The sequence below is a fragment of the Morchella sextelata genome (assembly GCF_020137385.1).
Source record: "Morchella sextelata strain SCLS chromosome Unknown scls_5, whole genome shotgun sequence".
In the NCBI taxonomy this organism is placed as follows: domain Eukaryota; kingdom Fungi; phylum Ascomycota; class Pezizomycetes; order Pezizales; family Morchellaceae; genus Morchella; species Morchella sextelata.
This window is the reverse complement of record NW_025408620.1, coordinates 510,411-535,237: the sequence shown is the minus strand read 5'-3', so window position 1 is coordinate 535,237 and position 24,827 is coordinate 510,411. Positions and strand designations below refer to the sequence as shown.

Below are 24,827 nucleotides of genomic sequence, written 5' to 3'. Positions count from 1 at the left end.
TAACAACAACACTCGAAACCCTGATAGTCTCAGTACCTACATCGCTATGTAGGTGCTTAACTCACTCCATAATCCAGATTAATGTCACATGGTAGAATACATATTTGAACTGCCCAGGATAACATCCAAGTCTTAGATTTAAAAAAGATAGCCCTGAGGCCTGGATGCAAACGTTCACCTATCGAAACACGAATAGTGGCGATGGAAACCCATAATATAAGACGGGGAGGACATAAATATAATGGAATAAAACCGAAAACAATCATTTCAGAGGTATCGTAACGGTATCAATCGTAAATGTCCAAGAGAAAGAAAAAAATGAGCAAAAATAAACCATGCACCGTCCAGTTATATAAGACACCCGCAATTAAACATACTCCAACAGATATATGTCCCCAAAAACCCCGAAACCTTTTCCCACTTTTGAATCCCACGAGAAGTTGTTTGCTTAGACCTCTGGGCCATCGCCCTTATCGCGACGTATCGGAATTTTAATACCTGAGGCAAAATCATTAGAATGTTAACCACGAATGAATGCTAACTGAAATCAAAGCTTACCTTGGGTCGCAAAGCACTTGCTAAGGTTTGTGCTCTCAATGACACCTGGGAACTTTTTGGCGCTAAAGACGTGGAAAACCTCGGAGAAAGCACTCGCAAGGACTGGGGCCGATCCAGTGTTCAGGCCCGCGCCATCTCCCCGTCCGACATTGACAAAGTTCATTTTCAATCTGTAAAGGCAAGATATAATCAGAAACCACCCCGATAAGAATAGATTTTAGCGGGATAATGGGTTCATACCTAAATGAGCCTTCAGTTCTTACTGAAAGATCCTGGAGAATGAACCACACGCCGATCTTATTGTCAGTGTCTGTCAACTTGAATGCGCTGGCGCTCAAGCTACCGATCAAGTTTCTAGTAAACATTCCTGACGGTGTTTGCTGAGGTGGTTGCTGCTGTTGGGGTGGCCCATGCATGCTGTTAGGATAATAGCCTTGAGGCGCACTGTGCTGTTGACCATAATGCATCAGAGGCTGCTGTTGCATTTGTTGATGTGGAGGCTGCGCACTATATCCAGGGTATGGATTTGGCGGCTGCTGGTGCATAGGCTGCTGCGGAGGGTATTGAGAGTGTTGCAGCGGCTGTTGGTGGGGGATGTGATGGTGAGCCTGCGGGTGCGGGTGCGGAGGCGGGGTCGGGGGGGGAGGTGGATATGATGATGAGGTCGCTGCTGAAATTGAGGGCGAGGTAGCGGAATGTCGAACGAGGTTTACTTCGCGATTTCCATCCGAAGACCATAAATCCACGGTGAGGACATAGAAAGATGTATCAACCTCACTGCAAGCACACGGACTTTAGCTCGGGATCTTGCATACGGGAAAAATGGGACGCCGCGAACTCACTTGATGTCAACCTCCTTTCCCGTGGTCGCGTCCTTGACCACGAGCCGTACGCAAGGTGGGGGAGTAATTGGCCGACGATCCTGCGGAAACCCGTTAGCACGCGATCTCCTTCAACTTCACGAGAGATCACCGTACTTTGTCTCCAAAACCACACATCCTAGCCCTGATGGGCTGTTGCTTGACTTCAAGACTGTAAATGCGGTTTCCATCACCTCTGCACGATTGTGAGGGTGGTTGTTGCGGTTGTTGGAGATTTTGAATCATGCCATTATTCGGTTGCGGTGGTGGACCGGATTGGGACGAAGACGAAGACGACGATACTCTAGTCATCGGGAGTGGTGGTGGGATTGAATGGTGGTTTCTGTTTTCATGATGCTGTTGGTTTGTATGAGAAACGTACATTGCGTTCATGGATATTGTGTAATAGGTTGTGGGAAGCTCTGAATATTTCGACTTGAGGGTTGTAGGGGCTGGTTGGGCTAGGCCAAAGCTCTCTATTTGAATGTTCAAATCCCGACGAAGGAGAGGGGAAAAAGAAAAGAAAAACGGGGAAGTGGCGTTTCTCCCAGGTTTCACGGCTCCAGGTCTCTAAATAGTTGTTGTAACGTTTTTTCTTCTTGGATTCCCTCGATCGATCCTTCTTGACTTTTTTGACTTTCTGTCTTTCTTTTCTTTGCAGTTCCGAACCTGGATCCTTATAGCACTCCCGCAGAACTCACAATGATCGCCTCTGCGCCCCAAGCACCCCAATTCTGTGTGACTCGGATTCTCGGCTGGTCTGCTGACTAGGCGGCAGGAGAGAGCTGCTGGCGAAACAGTTCGAGATAACCGCAGCCGCTGGCAATAGAGTGAGGGCGAGAATCCCGAACCAGCAAGGAGGTGACTGAGGAGTACAGGGAGCTAGCGGCGGAGGAGTAGGAGGAAGCAGTGGAGGAAAGGCACGATGTGAAGGGAAATAGGAGGATCTATCTAGGGCGTGGAGGGGCCTGGTAGAGGTGGGGAAGAGAGCAGGATGATGGAATCGAGGTATGATGATACAGCAGCACACGGGAAGCAAGCCGACTATCTGCGCATGAGCACGTACGGTATGGATGCATGCAATTCAGCGACCAGGCCACAACAGCCAGTTGGGTTGTTGAGTGATTGACACGTTTGACACAGTGGCTCTGAGGACTTTTACAGTACCTTCTGTCTACACTGGATCATTGTACCTTGGATCAATTGCGTTTGACAGATCGGTATGGATCAATTAGTCGATAACCTTTGGGGGGGGTATCATGTCTTGGAGTTCTGTACATGCACATAGGAAACAGGTGGGGAATACAAGGAACCCACATGGTGACCACCATGAGCTGCCATAAGAAGAAATGAAAGTAAAGGAGAGGGGGTGGGCATACAATTAAAGTTGACCCACCAGACAGAGAGTAGAAGAAGACGGTGCTTCCGGGGGCCGGGATCAATGGCCGCATGAAGTACCAGTAAATGGTGTTGATGGCCTGAAGGCTGAAAGAGTACAAAAGATCCACCGGAATGGCGTCTGGCTTCTCTTGAATGGAGATCGTTCTTATTTACCGAACTCTTTCCAACCAAATCAACCCCCAACGGAGATCAAAAAATCATGTTTACTTTTTTTTTCTTTCTAACACTGCCGCCTCTATGTATGGTGCTCTGCTCCAAATGTCTCTCCTGACGTTGTATGTACCTACTCCTCTGGCTGCTCCTGCTTGCTGCTTGCTGCTTGCTGCTGCTAAAGGGTAGATAGAGACAACCGGCAGGAGCGCTATGTACGGCTATTTGAAATGAATGGCAAGATAGGCCTAAGTAAGGTAAGGTATGTGGGAAGGCAAGAGAAAAAAAATCGACCAAGGATAGAGAATCCTCCAACAACTGAGCGAGCCATGCAAAGACAACGAATAAACGGTATCGAGATACATAGGCGTGTAGGTTATGTAGGCACTTTGATAGAGTGATAGATGGACCCGCCCACGTTTGAGTATAATTGTTCCGAGCAAGCAAAAGAGTGGATAATTATTGACGATAAGAGGGGTAAATGCTACTAACTACTATCATACCGTATCAAGCGGTGGCTTCCTGAGTTGGGCTTGACAGAGGTCTTTTCCAAGGATTTTTACCCTTACATCAAGCCCTGGGGGGTTGTTATTATTAGTGTTGAGAAGTCTCCACAACGGGGCTGGCTACATGATGTATTCTAGGTACAGCAACTAGAGTAGCACATGTCTAAAATATAAGCCCTTCTTTCTTTCTTTACTGCAAGTAGAATCTCAGAACGTAAGCATCACAATTGAAAGTTCTTACATCTATGTATGTAGTTAGACACGTACCTGCTCTACCAAGTTGAGTAGAGAGCAGTAATAGTAGAGCTGTACTTGTAGTAGCTTCTTCACCTGTGCTGCAACCACGTCTACTCTACTCGTATTTTCCTGACGTTTGTGGACGCGACCAATATTGCATGCCATACAAAAATACGCCAAGCTCATGATTTTGGGTGTATGCAATAATGGCCCAGTTCAAAAACGTCAGGAAGATACTAGTACACGGACTAACCAGTACCAGTAGAGTACCTACTTGTGATTGATTCCTTCTTCATACCTGCCTCTCACCCCCACCTGCCATTCAGTTTTTTCTTTTCTTTTTGACCCCTCAAGCCTTCACTTCTTGCCCGCAACATCTGTTTCCCCCGTGGCGTTCCAAACAAATCCCTGTAAACGTGTTCCTTGCCCGCAACTGCAAGAATCAGCCCGACCATGCAAACAATCGCAAACCGTGGTTCGTCACACTCTATCGTTGCTTTTCCGGCAGTTGGCGGGGATGTCTGCATTCGAGCAAACATCCGACGTATCAGTAAACGTGAAAATGCCAGCTTGTCGTTGAAACTTGAGGTGGAAGGGAAAGGTTGTTGATAGGGTGGGCTGACAAAGTGCTAGCGCCTTCCCCCCCCAAATCTCAACCCTGTGCTGGAATACTAGCTCCAAGCACGACAGATTCAACGTGTCCCAGCACACTGGATCCTCGAAACGAAACATTGTTTGACCGTCAGAAATGTCTCTAAGAACTCCCAATCAACCCCACGAACAGTAATAGCGTGGGCAACTACGCAACCTGTCTATCGTTTTTGCACCGAACCCTCGGAATGCTCCCCCCCTCCAACCCCGTGCCACCCACACGCTGCACAGGAACTCGCCTTGTCATCCGATCGGTTCCAGCTTTCATTCCTCACTTTCCAGTCGATTGGGGCATAAAAAAATGTTTGTTCATCAGGCCCACCACTACCAATTGCAAAGCACTCTACCGGCGACCGTTGACTTAAAATTCGCAAAATACACCTCCACACACACCCTCATCAATGGTCGTCCACGAGAAACAAGGTAACCCCTAGTCATGAATGGGCGAGCACATATGGAGAACCATGTTCCCCCCCCCCCCCCCCCTTCTCGTCCCGACGGGACGGGCAACAGGGCCAGTCTATGTACACTATGGGAGCATGTTCACCACACCACATCCTCGGGTGTTTTTATTTCGCCAAACGGAAACAAGCATAAATGATAAAAAAGACTCCCTTCTGGTCCAAGCCACCCGGCATAAGAGAAACATCCAGAAGGATAATTCCCGCACGCATTGCACGGCCAAACGCTCGGTACACTTTCCGTAGTAACCGTACTGTCTGTACCCGCATTTGGTCCTGCATAGCCAAAAAAGCTCGAACCCCATGAGTACCAAAAACGAGCGGCTGGGGGATCAATCCAGATCCGCTGACATGGGAAAAACAGAAAAGGCTTCTCCTTGCATAAATAACAAATATCATTCCCGATCTTTGGGTACTTCCATGCGTCGTAGTACGGATCGATATATATATATATCATCCACCCATCCGTTTGATGTTCTCGATTGGGTCTGCGGGCTGACATCAGTCGGGAACTCCAATCTTCTTTTCTTTTTTCTCTTTCTTTTGTATCCCGGCTCAACACGGCAAGGTTCCGGGATTGAATAAGAAAGGTACATACTGAAATTATTGGGTTTCCAGGTTGCGAGGTATCTTGGATCTTCAGCTAGAAAAGAGGGGTACCATTGCTTTCCAAACTTAAGAATGCATTGCGGTCGAATCTGCCTGGGCGGAGTAAAACCATGGAACCACGACATCCTTGAGGTCTAATTTCACATCTTTCGCCAGCCAAACAAGATGAAGCGGATGTCATATGCGTTCGAATAATGATAAAGGCCCAATTAAAAAAGAACATTTATATCTCAAGCCCATGCCGATCTCCAGAAACAATATTAAAAAGAAAGGAGAAAAAACAAAGCCAAGAAACAAAAAACTCCCAAAAGCCAGCATTTACAAAAGACAGGAAAAAACAATTAGAGAATAAGAGTAACCCCGTTTACGCCGTGAATTTGAGAGCAAGAGGGTATGAAATACAGAATCCCCCAATCTATTTCGTGATCTTCTTCTTGAGACCAAACAGCTTATCCTTGCCGCGGTCCGCCCAGCCACGATAGTCAATCTTGCTGTGATCAATGGGCTCGAGGCTTTCTTTCTGGCCCTTGGTGCTGTTGGTGCCATTGGTGGGGTTGAGTCTACGTTTCTCTTCGTCCTCACGGGCCAAGGCAGCCTCGATTTCCTCGGGGTTCATGACGTTTCCAGCTCCCTTTTGCAGAAAAATATGTTAGTCACAACTAATTCAAGCAAATATATTGGCCATTGAAGTCCTGGGGAGCAGCAGAACAGAGGTGCAGGAGTTTCGTAATATAGATGGGTAATGCCTTTCATGTATGGTTGGGCTTTCCCGAGTATGACTCGAGAGACTATGGATATTCACCAAGCATTGTATGCTGCGTGTCCACGAAAAGGTCCATAGTCTCTCGAGCCATAAACCCAAAAGTTCCATCCGAATTGCAACGAAAGACCTCCCGCACCCCCTCACGCAACAAGCCCACCCCCCACTCTGCTGCTGCTGCTCCTCTGCCTTCAATGGTAGAAAACAAACATACCCCGCGTCCAGCATGGAAATCTCCACTACCGCGGGCCTTGGGGGCCTCCTCGACATCTTGCGCAATGCGCGCCTTCTCGGGATGGTTCGGGTCGTTCTGGGCCATGTTTCCCTGTCCAAGTCCAACCAAATGTTAATATAACTAGCACTCAGAGGCAAGCTATCAAAAAAAAAAAAAAAAGAAGTCGAAAAAAAAAGCTGACGCAGTAATTCAAGAGGACAGTGAAAAACAATGAGGAATGAGGAATTGTGCAGTAGAAGCAGAAGCAGCACTACAGAGGGAAGGGGGCGGAGAACTAAAAAGGGAGAAGAGAGGAGAGGGTCCTTACGTTTCCACCACGACCAGTAGTATAGACAGGGCTCTTGAGAACTGGGATTTTCAAGCTCTCCTCGGTTTCGACATTATCGACAGGGCCAACATTTCCGGCTCCTCCTCTCCCTTTAAATGGGGGCCCTCCGGATCGATCCCCCAAAACGTTAGTCAAAAAAAACGTAATTGTCTAGAGAACATTGCTTTTCCTTCTTCTTCCCCCCATTTCTCTTTTTTTTTTCTTTTCCTTTATTTATTTTTACTTTCGGAGGTAGTGGGGGGGGGGGGGGGGGGGGGGGTGGAAAGAAGTTCAAGGAGAAGGAAGGAGAAAAGGAAGGGAGGGCCGAACCGTGGAGGGACTAAAATATACAAACCACAAATTGTCAGTATTAACAGTCAATACAGTTTGTCACGATGCCATGCCAACAGACAGCGGGAAAGGCATGGAAGATTTGATGGGGCATTGGATTGGACTGGAGAGTGTATCCAGGGAAAGAGAGAGACTCACAATGGAGGTGCTGTCGCGCTCTGTCGACGCATTGGTCACGACGGGAGTAATCGGGATAATGTGCATGTGGTGGCCTTTTTTTCTCTCTTTCTTTCTTTCTTTTCCTTGCTTTCTTTCTTTGCTTTCTCTTTTCCTTTTTTTCGTTGCTCGGATCGGTGGTGGTGATGGAGATATTCGAATGAGAGCTGGGCAAGGAAGGAAAGGAAGCAGAGAAGAAACAACAACTAGAAGAAGAAAAAAAACCTTATGACCGGCAGGGCAGGGCAGGGCGGGGGTAGCGTGGTGTAAAAGTAGTAGGTAGCGTAGGTAGTTGTAGTGTTTTAAAAAAAAAAAAAAAAGGGAGCTAGGTGTGGGATCCAGGTACCGATGCGATGCGATTTTCAGCGCTCTCCGGGGTTTCATATACTCTAACTACAGCACCCGGTACATACTAGCTGTTCTCAGTCAGGTTGGTAGGTAGCCTGACCTCACATCACTCAGCTTCCAAGGTGCTCGCTCGTTCTAAGCTATATACAGATCTGGAGTAGAGTAGCAGCAGGGGGTTGGGTTTCGAGATGTGGTTTCAAGGTTGTGGTATTGCGATTGTGTCATTTCTTGCCTTCCTTTGGCAATCCCTCTCTCTCTATTTCGATCCTTCTGGCTTATATTATAATTAATTACCTCTACCTACCTGCCTGCCTACATACTGCCTACATACTCTCCTCGTATGTAGAGTGCTCCGAGCAAGCAAGGCCACTCGTCTAGCTACAATTCGGGAAAGTAATCAGGTAAGAAAAATGATGCACCGAGCAAAAAGTTAGGTAATATATTTGGTATGACTTTTTTTTTTCTTTCTTTTTTTTTTCTTTCTGTCCTTTGCGTTAGGCATGTCGTTGTGGTTGGTTACTCTAACCTTACTTCTTACTCAACCCTTCTTTCCTACTCTACCAACCAACTAGGCTCGTAGCAGACAGGGGCAGCTGATTGGCTCTAACTACCTCACCTACCACCGGCCTCGTTGTAGTAAAGTAATTGGGATGGTAAGGATGAAAAAGGAAAGAAACATGTTTTACGGGACGAAGGGGTTGATTGGGGAATGCCGAAACGAACGCCGGTGGGAACAGGAGAGACATGATGTGTTTTTTTTTTTTGCTGCCTGTTGGAGGCTCTGAACGGGGATGTCGAGAGGAGCGGGTGTAACTGCCGGCGACGACGGCGGCAGCGGTGGTGTGTAGGTAGAAGGCGGACTGGGCAGGGAGTAGAGTACGCGTTCGTAATTTTTTCGCTGTGATTTTACTTGTGGCCGTGGCTTACGGGTTTGGATGTGGTTGGAGATGGCGTTACATAAGAAGTGTTTAATTGTGTTGCTATATCGTGGGTTAGGGGCGGCCTGCCCCCGGGGGTGAAGGATGAGGGGGTTTATTTATTTGTTTGTGATTACATATATGGTTTAATTTCGCCGTGCGTGGCACGATGGCTTTCTTCCTTTTCTTTACGGCATTGCATTGTTTACGACCGCATGTTTCAGGGCTATTTTGATTGTTTTGGCTGTTGCGGGCCGGCACTTGAGATGGATGGGCGGGAGCTTAAGGGTTGGAAGGGTGGGAAGGAAGAAGAGGGGGGGGGGGGTTTAATAGCAGATGTGATATGAGACAATGGGGCGTGATGCTGTCCGGAGAGGTTATCGGAGCTGGCATGGCATGGCGGATGATCTAGACGGCGGCGGTCCACGTTTTGGAAGTCAGGCAGGCAAGGCAAGGCAAAGCAATCAATGTGCCAATCTCTCTGGTTATCTATCAATCAGTAGATACTTATCTTGTGAGGTCAACTCAATGACCACTACCTACATACTCGATTTACAGCCTTATCGTTCCTCCCTTGGCCTTGGATCTTTCCTTCTTCTTCTTCTTTTTCTGCGCACATCCCGCAGAAGCACAAGAGGAAGGCAGGCAGCAGCACTGCCAAGCATTTCCGACAGGGCCTCGCAATCGATAAGACGCTCGTCAATGTTTGGTTTGCATGTGACGGGGGGGTAGAGCAGGGTGGTTAGTGCGTGGTAATACGGCTGGATAGAGTAAAGGCCATCACTTCACAGGGGTCCTCGCTTGCTTCCGCCCCACGGTAGCTGCTGTGGGACTAGGCCTTCCGAGGAGGGAACATGCCGAAGAGCCCGGACAGGACGACGGACGGGCAGACCGTGGGGTGCGGGCGGTCTCGGTAGAATTGGGCACTAGCAGATGGATGGCCAGCCAGGGCTCTTTTGCTTTGTTCCGTTCTTGGCTGCAGCTGGGTGCGTGGTTGCGTCACAGCTCATCCGGCCATCTCAACATCTGGATATCGATACATCACAGAACCTCCATCTGACCTCAACCTCCAACCTCCACCCGTCCACCTATATATCGCCAATTAACCAATCCACAACTAGCAATACCAATTACAACTGCAATCACAATAGCCAATTAACCAATTCACAACTATCAATACCAATTACAACTGCAACCACAATAGTCAATTAACCAATCCACAACTATCAATACCAATTACAACTGCAACCACAATGACCGTCCCCACCCCCACCACCCCCACCACCCCCACCACCCCCACCACCGCCATCTCCCCGCCCCCCGCCCAAGACTCCCTCGAGACCTACACCTTCCCCTCCGCCCGCCTCCAGCGCACCCTCTCGGACCCCACCAAGACGCCCCTCGTGCTCGTGGCCTGCGGCTCCTTCTCGCCCATCACCCACATGCACCTGCGCATGTTCGAGATGGCCGTCGACCACGTGAAGCAGAACATGTCCGCCACGCACGAGGTCGTCGGCGGCTACCTCTCGCCCGTCTCGGACCGCTACAACAAGGCCGGCCTCGCCAGCGCCCTGCACCGGTATGCCCGCCCATCCGCCCACCACCCACCCGCAAGCCCGCTAGACTAACACCGGCAGCGTCCGCATGTGCGAGCTCGCATGCAACGAGGCCTCCACCTGGCTCATGGTGGACCCCTGGGAGGCCATCCAGCCCGACTACCAGCCCACCGCCGTAGTGCTCGACCACATCGCCTACTCCATCAACACCCTGCTCGGCGGCATCTCGGGCGTCCCCGCAAAGATCATGCTCCTCGGCGGCTCGGACCTGCTGCAGACCATGTCGCAGCCCGGCGTGTGGTCGCCCGCAGACCTCGCCCACATCCTCGGCGACTACGGCCTCCTGGTTATTGAGCGCAACGGCGCCGACATTGGCGAGGCCCTGGCGCCGCTGCAGCAGCGCTGGCAGGGAAACATATGGATCGTGCGCCAGCTGATTGCGAATGATATCTCGAGTACGAGGATCAGGCAGCTGATAAGGCAGGGGATGAGTGTTAGGTATTTGTTGCCCGGAGTGGTGGTGGATTATATCAGGGAGCATAGGCTCTATGGAGAGCATGAGGAGTTTAGGGAGACGAGGAGTAGTAGTATGCCGCCGCTGTGTAGGGCGGACGGGAAGTGCGCTTGTGTGCCCGGGGCGGCGGCGGCGGGCGTGGGGTTGCGGGTCCCGGGGCCGGCGCAGATGGTGAGGTGTGTTAGTGCGCAGCGGGAGAGGGTGCCGAGTAAGATGAGGGAGGAGATGAGCGCCGATGGTGAGGCGGATGAGGGCACGCAGACGGAGGAGGAGGATACAAGAGGCCGTAGACCGTCGTCGTGAGATGGTTTGGCTTTTTTTGCTAATGACTTTTTTTGTGTTGTTTATAGACTGGGTAATGAATGGTCTTGGGATGAGGATATGAAGGGGTGGTGGTATAAAATGTATTTTTATTTTTTGTAGTTGTAGTTCCGGTTTTTAGGTGTATTTTTATTTTATGTAGCAGCATATATAAATCTTCAATAGCGTATACCACTCCATCTAAGCAGCACACACACCAATCATGTCTGTGATTCAAACATTTCTACTCTACCTACATACCCACCGAAACCCATCTCAAACACCGCTGGCAGAGCACCAAAGTCCGAATAGATAGTCCAATAATCACAACGTTACCACAACCACTCGTACACCACTAATCACCACCACCGCGCAACAGCCCAACCAACCACCCGCACTGTCCCATACCCACCCGGCAGGCCGGTAAATTGCTGATCTACATACATACATAGTGGGGGGTTCCCTACATACCATACTCCGATCCCTCAACCCCGAGTGAACCCCAGATGCGGGTTAGGGTTCCGCCCCCCCCCCCCCCCCCCCCCCGGAAGACCGGTGACAAGTTAAATGGGCACAATTAAATACATATGTAAAATATTGGGAATAAATGGTAAATAGTAATTACCCCCCCCCCCCCCCCCCCCACCAATTCTTGCGGTCATGCGGGCACCCACTGGGTAGGAGGCGCTGACTGGCTAGATTGCCCGGCTGGCGCGGGTTCAGTTCAGGTGGAAAGGGTGGAAAGACGGAGAGACAGAATTGAATTGCAAATTGCAAATTGTGAATTAATTGCAAAGCCGCCGTATTACACACGTGCACGCCAAATGTGCAAAAGCCATTACTCATAACAGCGTTTACACGTGCGTTAACCCAACTACATGTATGTACTAGTGGTTTAAAAATAAAAAATAAAAAAGGAAGAAGATCATTAAAGAGGGTTTGTGTGCTATTATATATTTCCAAGAACGAATTAAGTAAAAGAAAGCAAAAGAAAAGAGAAACAACCTCACTTGATATGTATGCATATATCCTACACCAAGCTAGTACTAAGACTGACTCGTAGAGTGCCCCAATCGACCCTGCAGTAATACTGGTACATTTATGCACAGAAACGCCAAAGGAGGGGGATTCAATTGAGGAACGAGGAGGAGGAGTAGAGAAATAAAGATAAAAAAAAGGTTTTCAACATGAAGAGAAAGAAAAATAAAGAAACAAGAGTTCAGAAAGAAGCAAATAGACTAGAGTACTAACTACTACTGCATGTAGTGATCAATATCGAAGGACCAAAAAACGCCGCCCAACCCTGTCAGAGAAAACAAAATACAAAAAAAAAAAAAAGTATACCATAATATTCACCTAGAACTGTTACGACGTACCCTGGTCTCTTTTTTTTTTTACACTAGGGAAAAAGAGAAGTAATAATAAAAAGTAAAACAAAATAAAAAAAGTTATGAACCTACCCGCCCCCGCCCGCTAGTCCACCCGCGTCTCCTTCTTTATATATATATATATCTCGACTTGTCTTCATGTGATCTCTTTCAAAGGGTTTTGTACATCATCCACTCATTAACTGGGACATTAAACCTACACCCTCTCTGGAACCACCACTCTCTTGCCTGTTTCCCGCCGCCGATCGCGTCCTCCAGCGCAGCCTCGATATCGCACACACAATACTCGACTCTAAGGCCACTTCGGCTCCACCACTCAAGAATGTCCGCACGATTAAACTTTGTCGCCTCGACAAGCACTTCTTTGTCGTAGACCAACCGCAGTCCACTTCGTTTCCACCACTCCAGCACTTCGACTTCGCCACGGTAAGATGCACCCTTGAGCGCGTTGTGGTAGTTGAGCGAGAGCCCAGAGTTCTTCCACCACTCGAGCACATCAAGGTGGCCAAAGGAACTGGCAACATCCATAACAAGACCATAACGCAAGGTGAGACCGCTGGACTTCCACCACTGGAGTACGTGGATGTGGCCTTCGCGGGATGCATCATTGAGCGGCTCCTCGTCGTAGTCTCGAGGGAGCGCGTTCGACTTCCTGGGGTCACTGGCTGCTAACCACCATGATAGAACCTCCGTTCTTGCAAAGTGACTAGCGAGGGTAGGAATCTTGAGTGTTGGCTCTGAGTACACTTTCATAAACTCCTTTGGAAATCGCTCGTGGAAGAAGGTAAGAAGGTCCAGATATCCAAACCGCACCATCGCCTTTGCACCAAATTTGGTAAATACTTCGCCGGGATGTGACGAAAGGAAGAAGGCAACATATGCGGCGGACCCGGAAAGGATCGCGTAGTCAAGGCGTGTCCCGTTATGTTCCCAGTCTACTGAGCGCCTGAGGTTCGTACGAATTCCAAGTGCCACAGATAGTTCCCAATCGTTCAGGGTTTCGAAAATATCTGCCCAGAGTTCCGGTGGCAGAGGTGGATGGGTGGGAATCGTTGATGGGGACTTGGACTCTGTAGGAGAGTCGAGAGAGACTAATTGAGCCATATCAACATCGTCATCATATGTGGTGGTTTCAAGAGATGGGGTGCTGTTGGTATTTGTATTGAGGGTATTGGTATTGGTGTTCGTATTCGTGTTATCATTTTGCTGTGGCCGTTCGTTAAATGATGAGGCCGCGGATAGTGGTGGCGTAAAGCTGGTGGTTTGCTGGTGTGCAAGGTCGGTACGGTGAGAAAGATCGTGAAACGCCAGACGGAAGGCGAGTTCTTGGGGGTTGCCACAGGTGGGGAGGGAGCGAAGTAAGAGTAGTATATGAAGCTCTTTTTCTGATAGACGAGAATATGCCGCGATGACGGCGTTCTGGAAGAAGATGTTAGGATTGATAGACATGTAGGGGGAAAGAGGGTTACCTCTAACTCGTGACGATCCATGGAAGATATGTCGAGTGCCTTCTCAGGGCGATTACCTCTCATAAGCCTCTTCATGGTTGAGTCTTGTGGAGGCGTGAACTGCGAATGTGGTAATGGTGACGGACCTTCAGTGTCCATTGCAAATACCATATCTGCCCTCATCTCCGGATCCAAGTTGGCGACGGTATTGGCAGATTTATCCCGGTGTTTTTATTGCAAATTGCTAGGCGATTTGGTTCTTTGTCTGGTCTTCCCTCCCCGACAGCGTTTGAAGTGGTGGAGGGTGGTGGTGGTGGTGGTGGTGGTTGAGAATGGGTTGGCGGTGATGCCAAAGAACCGGGGGTGGCTGACGGGTGATGCAAGAAGCTGAAGTGACAAGGGGTATGTGTCCAGATCAGATCAGTATGTTCCTAGCGTGTAAGGCAATGCCTCGAAAGAAATGAGAATGCTCGTACACATTTCAGGACAGGTTTGTAACTCCGGAGGCAGAAAGCACGATACATGCAAGCAAGAACGTCTCTCTTGGTTGTGAACAACCGAGTCTTGGAATAACTACAACCATACTATTCTAGACCGTCTCCAACCGATGGCAACGCTTTTTCAGTGATTAGCACCACAAGCCATTAATTTCAATAATAATAGATATATTATGGCCTTCTAAGTATTTCTGTAAATTTTGCAAACTTCTCCTTGCTATTGCACTCGTTGATCTCTCGTGTGACCATCAGCCCATCTCCGCGATGCAAAAGTGTTTTAATCTACTGGTCCTACAGCAGGTGATGTAGGTATGATGGTAGGTATGTAGCCTTGCCCGATCCGCACTTATTCATTAAGTCTGAATTTCGGGTGCGTGGATTGTCCAAAGGAAACTGTGGTACCTCGAAGCTTGATATTAATGTAGATATTGCCTACCCGGTTCTAGATGCACTGCAGACGCGGCAACATTCGTCGGGCAGCGTTACAACTTCGCTCTTCAGCGAATTGTTGGTGGTTAGCCATCTCACCGGTCCGGTAGGTACTTGCCACGGACAAGGAACAGCCTTCCGATTCGCCGTTCTGACTGTTTTCCGTCGTGTCGAAGCTTGAAGTTGAGGGATAATGCGTTGGCCTCATCAGTCCATGTCAGCCTCTTATGTACAGCGCACATGTTTAAATAACATCTATATTAGCTGGTCGCTTTTCTTTCTAGTACTTACAGCATTGTACCTGCTCATTGCATAGCTAGGTTCATCCTTCGAGATTCAGGCATCGAATTTCACAGCTCGTCACTTCAGCACGGTTATCCGCGGCAAGTGTTCGTCACACTGTATCACTCGCTCTGCCCTTGCCTTTGTCCCGGGCGCCTTGGCCTCTCCTTGTTTGTTTGGTGTAAATGTGTAAGATTATCATTGACACCGGAATTGATCAGGCCTCCAATGATTTCCGGACTCTCCTGTGTTCCGCCCCATGTAGAGTGTACCTACATGTACCTACACAATAGGCAGCATTAACCCCATACTCCGGCTAGACCATGCTCGAAAACTTTAAATCTCTGTGTCTGCTGTGGGTAGGACAAGATCTGCCTTTTTTTTTCCCCCTCCAATCGACAAGGTTCAATTTTATGATTAAGGCACCCCATGCTAACATGTATGCACAGGTAATATTTATCATCACTAACTAGGCTAGTACAAGGATGACTCTCGACCCCAATCGCCAAGCATGCGCAAGGCAAACAACATTGTGAGTCTTTGGCGTTTGATAGCCAGAAAAGGGTTGTAGGAGTCTCCGTAACGGAAAAACTCGAGCAGAAAAAAAAGCTCTCTCGCCACACCCGAATGTAATTTAACACAAGTAGGGAGGCCTGAGTGAGTGGCGCATGCAGTAGATTGCGAGTATTTGAACGCATCTCTCCCTGCATCTTTCTTCAACATCCACCACCCCTCGTTCAATTCTCGAAGAGCTCTTGCATATACGATCTTGGATCCTCAAGGCCTTTGGCCTTGGGGATCTTTCTACCTATTGCTTTCAGACAATGTTTTCCCTATGACCTCAAAGCTAGGTGCGGGGTCCAGCGCAAATTTAGGCATCCCACGGAGCACTCGGTTGAAACGAATCAAAATCAATCTGACCTATGAGAGTTGGAGGAGCAAAACTCTCTCAGATAGATCGATGAACTCTCTCGGATAGATTGATAAACTCTCTCGGGTGGATCGATGAAGAGTCTTAAATGGCCGTTGAAAAAGAAGGAATCCTTGCAGTATATCCAAGCTACTCGATACACTGATCAAGGGTGAGTCATAAAACATCCTTCCATTTTACTTGTTGGAATTTCCAAGTACTCATATCGATATAGTACGTGGCATATCCGGAACACCAGCTGGGGATATTTTTTGCTGCCGACTGCTCGAACTCTATCATCATTCAAATGAACTTGTTGGTGGTGGGATGATGCGACGAACTCTTCTCTCCTATGCCACGAGGGTTTATGGTTAGACGACAAACATATTCGAAAATGAAAACGAAACTTCTCCAGGTGGTGGTGGAGAATACGCGAGAGCTTTCGAAAGCTATTGCAGATTATCAAATTTCTGATCACAACGAACGAATCACCGAACAAAACATGAATATTACGATCCCGGAGGACTCTCGTTCCTCTCCTAATTGGGGTTACGGGGGTAGTAGGAAGGGAGGAATATGTGGTCGTGCTTGTTGATCCCACATCTACTTCGACTACATGGGGCTGGACAATGGACGTGCATATCCATAACGCATTTCCATTTTTTCTTTATTTCATCAAAATTCGATTTTTCAAATACTTAATCAACGTACCTCCACGACAAAACACTCCCATAAAATTATGGATCCCATCCGCTAAGAAACTTAAAGAATACAATAAATCCCTCGACCGGCAAACCACACGTATACCTAAATTATAACATTTTCTCTCTCGGGGAGCTGGAGTGGGATTAATTCCTCATCCGGCAATCCACACGTATATTTCACTGCGATTTCGATGTTCCTCTTGGGGAGCCGGATTCATAGAGCTTCAAATACTCCGTTCGAATACGGGATAAGCTCAAACCCCCCGGCGGCCTTTCGCCGAATCTTCGCGCGAAAACTGGAGATCGGGCCCCGGGAGCACCTCCCTCTCCGGCGGAGGAAAAGTCCTTTGGGTCGCCTGCTTCAATTGATACCTATCCCGCGGGGATAAGTATTTATAGGGTAGTTGGTAGCCTGGTGTTTGTGCCTCCCCCCCGGGGGTGACTTTGCATAGGGTAGAGGGTAGCTTGGTGGCTGTGCCTCTCCGTTTGCACTGTTACCCACCCTGCCCCCCCTCCTCCCCCTGCCATTCTCTCCCATAGCTTTCCTCGCGGGAATCTTATGGTCAGTTAGAGTCGGTTTGGGGAGGACTATTATCCTATCGCCTTATCTCATACACCGACCAACTCCATAACCCATACCACCTCATACTAGTAAAGATAGTTAGCGAAATATTCAGAGAGCGACAGCCATACGAAGGATCCAAAGTTACGGCCTGTCGGAGCTCAACGCTCGTGACATACACTCTCCCCACGCGAGGGTGTCTATACTGGCTCTAGTCACTACACCCCACAAGTCTCCCCGCGGGTGTCCTCCTGGCTGCGGCTGCCGCTCTGTTAAAGAGAGGCGGTCCGACTACTGCTTGAGAAAGGCGCCGTTTAAGATGCTGTGACGAAGAAGGATAAAGAAAGAAAGGAAGAAAGGAAGAAAGGAAGAAAGGAAGGAATGAAGGAAGGAATGAATGAAGGAATGAAGGAAGGAAGGGAGGGAGGAAGGAAGGAAGGAAGGATATATATAACGGAAGATGGAAGGACAGATGAAGGTACCTAGCCAAGCACATTATGTCGATATATCTGCTGTAACTACATGTAGCTATTAGCGGTACCGGTGTAAAAAAAAAAAAAAAAAAAAAAATGAAAAGAGAGAGAAAAAAAAGCCACAATTTCGTGGATCATATGTGCGTGCAGCAATGGGATCTTTTTCAAGCCCCATTTTAAAGAATTGTCTTATCGAGTGATATAGTGTGATCCGCACCTTCTTTCTGCTCACTATTTCGGCATTGTAGGACTTTGGGTGGCGCTAGAAGAGCTGTATAAAGGTCAAAACCTGCTGCCCGTCTCAGACGTCTAGCTCTCATCTGTAGTAGAATTAAGGATCTAGGCAGGGTCATTGGTTGCAGTCCCTTGGCAGCAAGGACCCTGGTCAGGCTTGGCACCGATTCCAGGAGCTCATGCTTCAATTTTGAGCCGCAAGCCCAGCAACATCAGACCTCCAACAGAAGCTATGAATTCCGCTGCTAGAAAACTCCAACTACAAACCGTCGTAAAGTCGGTACTTTCGCTTCGTCCCCAGGGGACCGGCGCACCGCCAAGTCTCAAAGCTAACGTGCACCAGGTTTGTTGAGTTTCTATTCCTAACGGCCAGTTCAAGTGTTTACTGAGGAGGTCTTCAGCTTCTACATGCTCCGTCGGACACAGATCACATTGACCAGCTCATTACTACTATTAAGGATGCCACTGTAGAGGGTCGTGAAGACCAGCTTATGTATGAGCTTGACAAGTTCTCTAACGAGCGGGAAACTGAAATCGAGCGCTTGTGCAATAACAATCACCAGGACTTTGTCTCCTCCGTCAACCAGCTACTGAATGTCAGGAAGGGGACTGTAGATTTGACGGAGGAGATACTGAAGCTAAACCAATCGATCCAGGGATCTACAGAGAAGCTAGTGGAGCAGAAGAAGGCCTTGGTGGACTCGCGGGATGTTAGACAAAACATTGACGAAGCAACACAGGCTTTACGGCTTTGTTTGGAGGTGCTAGGGCTGGCGAACCGTGTCGGCGACCTCTTGAGGGCAAAGAAGCACTATGCAGCTTTGCGAACGCTAGACGAGCTACAGAATGTACACCTCAAAGAGGTGATGCAATATGAAGTTGCCGACATGATCCGGAAGTCCGTTCCAGCGATGCAAGGAATGGTCAAGGAAGCTGTCATGACGGATCTCAACAGCTGGCTCTATAGGATCCGTGAGAGTTCTGTGCTCCTAGGGCAGATAGCATTCGATCAGACTGAGCTCCGCCGACGCCGACAAAAGGACCGGATCAAGAAGTCGCCGTATTTGCGTAAGTTTTCATTCATGATGGTTGAATGTACCCGCCTAAAACTCCCGGATATAGGATCCTTCAAGCTCAACTCCGCGATTGAACTGGTGCTTGATGAACGGGAAGAGTTCGATGTACTTCATAATGAAAATGTCAATATTGACTTTACACCATTATTCGAGTGTCTCCACATTCATGAAGCTCTCGGAGAGAGAGACGAGTTCAGAGTCACATATGCGAACGTGAGACGGCAGCAGAAAGAACTTCTTCTATCGGGATCTTTGAACTTCACGAATGAAGACATATCCGGCTTGAACCGGCTTTTAGAAGACATAGCTGGTTTTGCTATCGTCGAGAGAGAAACGATGAAAAAGACAATAAGCTTCCGATCGGCTGTAGATGTAAATAGCTTCATCCCACCCGGATAACCTGCCTTATTTTTACTTACCCATAAATAGGTTGACGAACTGTGGGACTCAATGTGCAAAAAAGCCATCAATATCATCTCACCAGCCCTGGAAAATATTACTGATGCCGATAATCTTCTAAAAGTCAAAAATGTCCTCGCATTATTTATACAAACCATGGACGTAAGTGGGTCGTTTATGAACCTTCTTTTTGAGCAATTGAGTATTAATCTTCCTACCAGAGCTGGGGATATTCTGTAGAAGCGCTTGATCAATTCCTACTAGTACTCTTTGAGAAATACTCAGAACGCCTCAAGAAGGAATTCAGTGCCGGTTTTAAAGAAGTATTTTTGATGCCCCCCGCCCCACCTTCCCTTTATCGGATTTCATGTGTGCAGGTCCCATTGACACCACTTTATAGATTGTTACTAGTGATGACTACATGCCAATGCCTGTCAACACCCCTGAGGAATATGCCAATGTTGTCAACGTGAGTTGGTATAAGCCCGAAAAAGAAAAGGAAGAGATAGAGTACGTCAATGCCCCGCCGCTGCCAGATATTACGAGCTCTAACTCATTGTCACCAGGTTCCCCATTGTGCTACCGTTCTCGCAAATGTATCCACTGTGCTGCATCGACATACGTAACTTCCTGAACAAGTATTACTTCTTCTCCGATGAGTACTTCACACACCAAAGCGCAATCGACGAGGAACTCAAGAACGTAAATCACGCCGTCCACTTCTCCTCTTAACCAAGAAGCGTACTGATATTTTGCCTACCTGTAGTCACTGGATGAGCTCCTGTGTAACGTAGTTTGTACCGCCCTTGTGGAGCGCCTCGGCTCCAAATACCTTGGACAAATTGTGCAAATCCTCATCAACCTCGAACAATTCGAGTACGCTTGCCAGGAGCTTGAGGTGCTCCTCGTGGAGGCACGACAGTCCAACCATGGCGGCGAGATCTCGCTCAAGGCTACTGAGCAGTTCCGCGCCGAGAAAAAGACCGCCGAGAAACGTATCTTTGAGTTGGTCAACAGCAAGATTGACGATCTTGTGGAGACTGCAGAGTATAACTGGATGACAACTAAAAAGCAGGGACAGCCCAGCGAGTACTTGCAGCAGATGACGCTGTTTTTGGGTAATATCATGAGCTCAACGCTACTAGGATTACCCAAGGATATCAAAGGGTTAATCTACTTTGATGCCCTATCTCATATTGCTACTTCAATTTTGGTGCGCCTCTTTCTTCCTCGAAGTATCTTGCTCAAACTAATTTATACTCGCAGGCTCTACCACTTGCCGACTCCGTCAAGAAAATCACCAAAATTGCTGTCGCAGACCTAGACCTAGACGCACGCTATCTTCAGGACTTTGTCGCCAGCCTCAACGAGCCCCTTCTCCTCCAGATCTTCGAGGAGCTACGACAGACGATCGACCTCCTTCAGAGTGACAATGCGGATGAATTCTATAGCATTGACACTAGGATGAGGAAATACTCTAATGTCAACCCAATGAACGGACCTATATTGCTAGAGAAGTACGTTTTTTTTCTTTTCTCCGTGACCAGGAAATTTGGGCTTTTGCTGACTCGGATGATTAGGCTGGTGGTACCATCTGCTGCGAAGACGGGGTTGGCGAGATTTAGATAGAGTACCCAGGGAGTAAAATAAAAAAGAGGAGGGGGGCGTGTGTGGTTATATTGAGCGGTTTTGTGGTTACGGGGGGCTTGATTACCTTATGTTATAGCGGTTCCAGACAAGTAAGGGGGTTTGGGGCCTTGTGATAATTTCTTTGTTCAAATGACTATCTAATAAACGTAAATCATACAATTGGCTAGGTTGGAGTGAGTAGTCAAGGGTTTCGAGATAAAGCTACTCTGTGGCAGGTGAGTAATTGGGCCATGCACTACAATTAATGCGATTGAGATTATGTATCGAGTGACCATCTATGATTGGAGTGTGTCCGTCCGTCGATGACTTAAACTAAATGCTGAAGCTCCCAACGCCTACACCAAAATCAACATCAACATCAACGTAAACCAGTGGTCTTTCCAGCCAGATACAAACGTATCAGGATTCCTTCTCATCCCCCAAATATTAGTAGTTTTTATCGAACATTATTATATGTGTTCAACTAATTACCCTCTCAGAAATAAGCCAGATATGCACCTATGTTAGCCGCTATCCCCTAGACTAGGAGAAGAGCCCGGGTGTTGTGAGGTGTTAATCTCCACATGCTGCGCTGGAAGTCACGATATACGTAACCGGCCTACATACCCCATTCCAAGATTATTTTTAGTATTTCATCCGTGCCACTGATGGGTTTGTGCTTCCGATCCCTCTCCTATCTCACCTCTAGCTCACCCATCTCTGATGCCAGTGGTAAGCCTTCCCGCACCGGATTCCCAAGGAGCTGGGGGATGATGGTGATGCTCATGGCGGGGATGTCAGATGTTGTATGTAGCTAATACCACGTCCGCCGCCTCTGCAGTCTCTACACCTTGCCCTCTGGAGGTCGAGCGGCTTCTGTTAGTTACGATTAAGGGGATGGCTGGTCTGCTCGGTGTCACAGTCTGCTCGTGGATGCTGTGCATCTGTGGATTGCTGGGCTCTACATGGACCTACCCCTCCCTGTATGGGCCGGAGTGTACCGGTGACAAGCTTGTGCAATTGCATCCACTGCCGGCAGGGTATCTAAGACAGCTATTACTGTTTGCAACAGACATGAATAACTCGGCCTCGGAGATATATAGATGCACGATTTCTGTCAATTCAGGAAGGTAATCTTCGTATATGAGGTAGTGCCTCCTTGGGTGCCTACCGGGCCATAATGTCGTCAGTGTACTTGAGGGCTAGTGGTGGGCAGTGCGGTACGGTACAGCGAATTGTCCATGATTTGACTGATATGGTAGGCGGTTGCTGTTTGTGAATGGTGAAGTTCACATGGCCAGTGGTTAATTATAGTGTTGCGATTTTGCTGTTGTTGCCAGTTGGTCCATATAGTTTGGACGTTGTTCCGGGTGGCTTTCTACAGGGTCACTTACATGTAGGATTACTTTACTCGCTCTCGGTGGGCCAGCCGGCGGCCAGTGCGGTATTCAGTACATGAATGTTCATGATTCGATCGATGAATTCACATTCAACTACATGTATGTTACTCTCGCCCAAACAGTGTATTTTCCTGCTGGTGTTTTGGCGCGCACACTGAAATGTGGATATAGAGGGTTTAGCCCTGTGTCAATGATAATTATGCGTGGATAATTGTTACCTTGGCGGTCACCGGCTTCTAGCTCTCATGCCATGGATACATGTAGTTCAACACAACCACTTCGCTGGCCTGGATTCACAGCCTTCACACGATTTTCAGAAGCCTATATACCTAGCTGACAATGCGTAATTATAAATTTCCAATATGTACAGCCCTTTTTCTTTTGCTAAAACTGGCCCCTAACTAACAAAACAAACAATACTACCCTCTCCCCACCCCCACCAAGAACCCCCAAAACCCCAACACCGTCGTCAGCTCCTTCCCAATACCATACAGCGCTCCCCTCTCCCTCTGCACCGCCTCCATATGCCGCCTATAAACCCCCATATACGCCGACTTCGCCCCCCTCTCCACCAGCATCCGCGCCAGCTCCCACCTCCCACCCAAAATCGCCGAATCTAAAACCCCGCCACGATCCGTCTTCGCATTTACATCCGCGCCGCGTCGCACCAGCATCTCCGCCACCCGCTCATTCGCGTTCTCGGCCGCCAGCAGCAGCGCCGTCTTACCCCCGCGCGTCTCCCGCGCATCCACCTCCGCGCCGTGGTCCAGCAGCAGCCTGACCACCTCCACGCACCCGCCCACGGCTGCTAGGTGTAGCGCCGTCACCGTGTGCTGCTGCGCCCGCTGCTGGAACCCGAGGACCGAGTAGCGGTGCGTGTGCGCGTTGACGTTGAGACGGCGTGTTTCAAGCAGCATTTGCAGCGGCTTGAGGTGCCCGCGGAGGGAGGCCCAGTAGAGCTTGTGGTAGGGCTCGGAGGCGCCTTCGGGCGCTAGGTTGACGGTGCGGATCCCGTGGAGGATGAATTGCGGGAGGGTTGGGGCGAAGAGGGCGTGCAGTTGCTGGTTTGTGCGCAGGAGGGCGCTGAAGCTGCGTGGGGGGAGGTGCGTGGAGATTAGGAGGAGGAGCTCGTTGGGGAGGTCGAGGAGGTGGGGCATTGCGGGGTGGCAGGTGGCTAGCTGTGTGGTAGCTAGTGGTATATATTGGAAGTGAGGAGCGGGGGGATTTGAGTATTTGCAATACTCACTCCTAACTCACTCGTGTGTGGGGAGAAGTCGCTTAAGTATCTCTCTGTTTACATTGTGAGCTAAAATGAATCTCTGGGTATTTGGGCAGGCATATGATAGGACGGCATGTGGGCAGCTAGCTATTAACCAGCATGGTAGTTTATTGGATGTGTTTCTTCAGCTGGGCGAACAAGACTCTGCGCCATCAGCAATTTGATCACTCATCTGGTGTTATACAACATACGCCGCGGGTCGTTCCAGCCAAGCTAAGCGGGCCAGCAACAATAAGCTTATCTGCGTCGAGGCATACATACGACGTTTCCACACCACACACATGCCGATATTTGGAATTGTCGACTGGCAAATAAACAACCTATCTACTCTAGCTAGGTAGGTAGTGCAAACATCGCATGATGTGTCTCTAGACTCCCCTCTCTCTCCGGCACATTCCGCCGGATTACAATACAGCTCTTGATATTGGGGTATATATATAAAAAAATACATATCCGGACTAAACAACGAGGGCCCGAACAAAAAAAGGACCTACTTACCTGACTATCTACCCGATTCGCGCCCCAAAAAACAGATTAACCAGGACCACCTGGGTAGCAGGAAACGGTATATTCCGCTACAACTCACATGATCGTCACCTGAAGTGCAAGAAAAAAAGAAAAAGAGGAACGGGCATTAACGACCTACCCGCAGTAATCGACCTCTGGTGATGGAGAGAGAGAGAGAATATGTAGTGATACGATTCTTGAATCTGACATATCGGGAACCTACCACTCGGATTCCGGATATTTCCAGCTCACATGGGCGTTCGGCTACAAGCATTCCCGGTCATGACCTATCCCCGGGAGCCCTCGGGTTCCTCTGACTAGTTGCTTGCAAGACGCGAAGGGGGAAAAAAGATTTTGTTCTGTAATCTGGAATGTAAATTGATGTTCTGGACATCCGGCGTTTTGGGGGGGCTATGGTTGGTTGGTGCCATCATGGGATATCACTCGGTGATCTACTTGCCCTGGATTGGTAATAGAAAACGGTTGCGCGGGCCGAATCTACTAATTTTGGGTGAACCGAGGGGAATATTAACGGCAGTTCTATATTAGAGGATGGGTATGTGAGAATTTGATGGCTTTGGAGATCTGGACTACCCTTTGAAATGTACGGGTGAGACATTGCTGGTCACTCGACCAGGTCCACAAATAGCTCTTCCCGGAGAATCTACATGTAGCCAAGGTTCAGCCACTAAAGCGAGATAAATCACTCCATTTAAGGTCTAGTCCTAAAGAA

At 48.6% G+C, this 24,827-nt stretch overlaps 7 protein-coding genes across 7 annotated transcripts; 3 read left to right on the top strand and 4 right to left on the bottom strand.

The window, feature by feature from the left end:
* Positions 1–448: 448 nt before the first annotated feature.
* H6S33_010650 (uncharacterized protein) lies at positions 449–1,730 on the bottom strand (the record flags this gene model as incomplete). The annotated part of the gene is made up of 5 exons (XM_044841993.1): positions 449–498; positions 559–728; positions 799–1,335; positions 1,401–1,480; positions 1,536–1,730. 5 exons carry the CDS (start codon positions 1,728–1,730, stop codon positions 449–451), a joined length of 1,032 nt encoding a protein of 343 aa, XP_044696580.1.
* Positions 1,731–5,848: 4,118 nt separating this feature from the next.
* On the bottom strand, positions 5,849–7,290 carry H6S33_010649 (uncharacterized protein; the record flags this gene model as incomplete). The annotated part of the gene is made up of 5 exons (XM_044841992.1): positions 5,849–6,064; positions 6,408–6,518; positions 6,736–6,845; positions 7,066–7,075; positions 7,225–7,290. 5 exons carry the CDS (start codon positions 7,288–7,290, stop codon positions 5,849–5,851), a joined length of 513 nt encoding a protein of 170 aa, XP_044696579.1.
* A 2,470-nt stretch (positions 7,291–9,760) lies between these two features.
* H6S33_010648 (uncharacterized protein) lies at positions 9,761–10,880 on the top strand (the record flags this gene model as incomplete). Its single annotated transcript, XM_044841991.1, has 2 exons — positions 9,761–10,086; positions 10,145–10,880. 2 exons carry the CDS (start codon positions 9,761–9,763, stop codon positions 10,878–10,880), a joined length of 1,062 nt encoding a protein of 353 aa, XP_044696578.1.
* A 1,535-nt stretch (positions 10,881–12,415) lies between these two features.
* On the bottom strand, positions 12,416–13,884 carry H6S33_010647 (uncharacterized protein; the record flags this gene model as incomplete). Its single annotated transcript, XM_044841989.1, has 2 exons — positions 12,416–13,684; positions 13,735–13,884. The coding sequence occupies 2 exons, from the start codon at positions 13,882–13,884 to the stop codon at positions 12,416–12,418; spliced, it is 1,419 nt and encodes a 472-aa protein (XP_044696577.1).
* Positions 13,885–18,036: 4,152 nt separating this feature from the next.
* On the top strand, positions 18,037–20,908 carry H6S33_010646 (uncharacterized protein; the record flags this gene model as incomplete). Its single annotated transcript, XM_044841988.1, has 9 exons — positions 18,037–18,147; positions 18,206–19,252; positions 19,310–19,441; positions 19,501–19,602; positions 19,680–19,789; positions 19,846–19,981; positions 20,046–20,492; positions 20,546–20,796; positions 20,860–20,908. 9 exons carry the CDS (start codon positions 18,037–18,039, stop codon positions 20,906–20,908), a joined length of 2,385 nt encoding a protein of 794 aa, XP_044696576.1.
* Positions 20,909–21,805: 897 nt separating this feature from the next.
* Positions 21,806–22,519, top strand: H6S33_010645 (uncharacterized protein; the record flags this gene model as incomplete). The annotated part of the gene is made up of 6 exons (XM_044841987.1): positions 21,806–21,948; positions 22,012–22,038; positions 22,115–22,166; positions 22,249–22,293; positions 22,349–22,407; positions 22,480–22,519. 6 exons carry the CDS (start codon positions 21,806–21,808, stop codon positions 22,517–22,519), a joined length of 366 nt encoding a protein of 121 aa, XP_044696575.1.
* Positions 22,520–22,727: 208 nt separating this feature from the next.
* H6S33_010644 (uncharacterized protein) lies at positions 22,728–23,465 on the bottom strand (the record flags this gene model as incomplete). Its single annotated transcript, XM_044841986.1, has 1 exon — positions 22,728–23,465. One exon carries the CDS (start codon positions 23,463–23,465, stop codon positions 22,728–22,730), a length of 738 nt encoding a protein of 245 aa, XP_044696574.1.
* Positions 23,466–24,827: the final 1,362 nt, after the last annotated feature.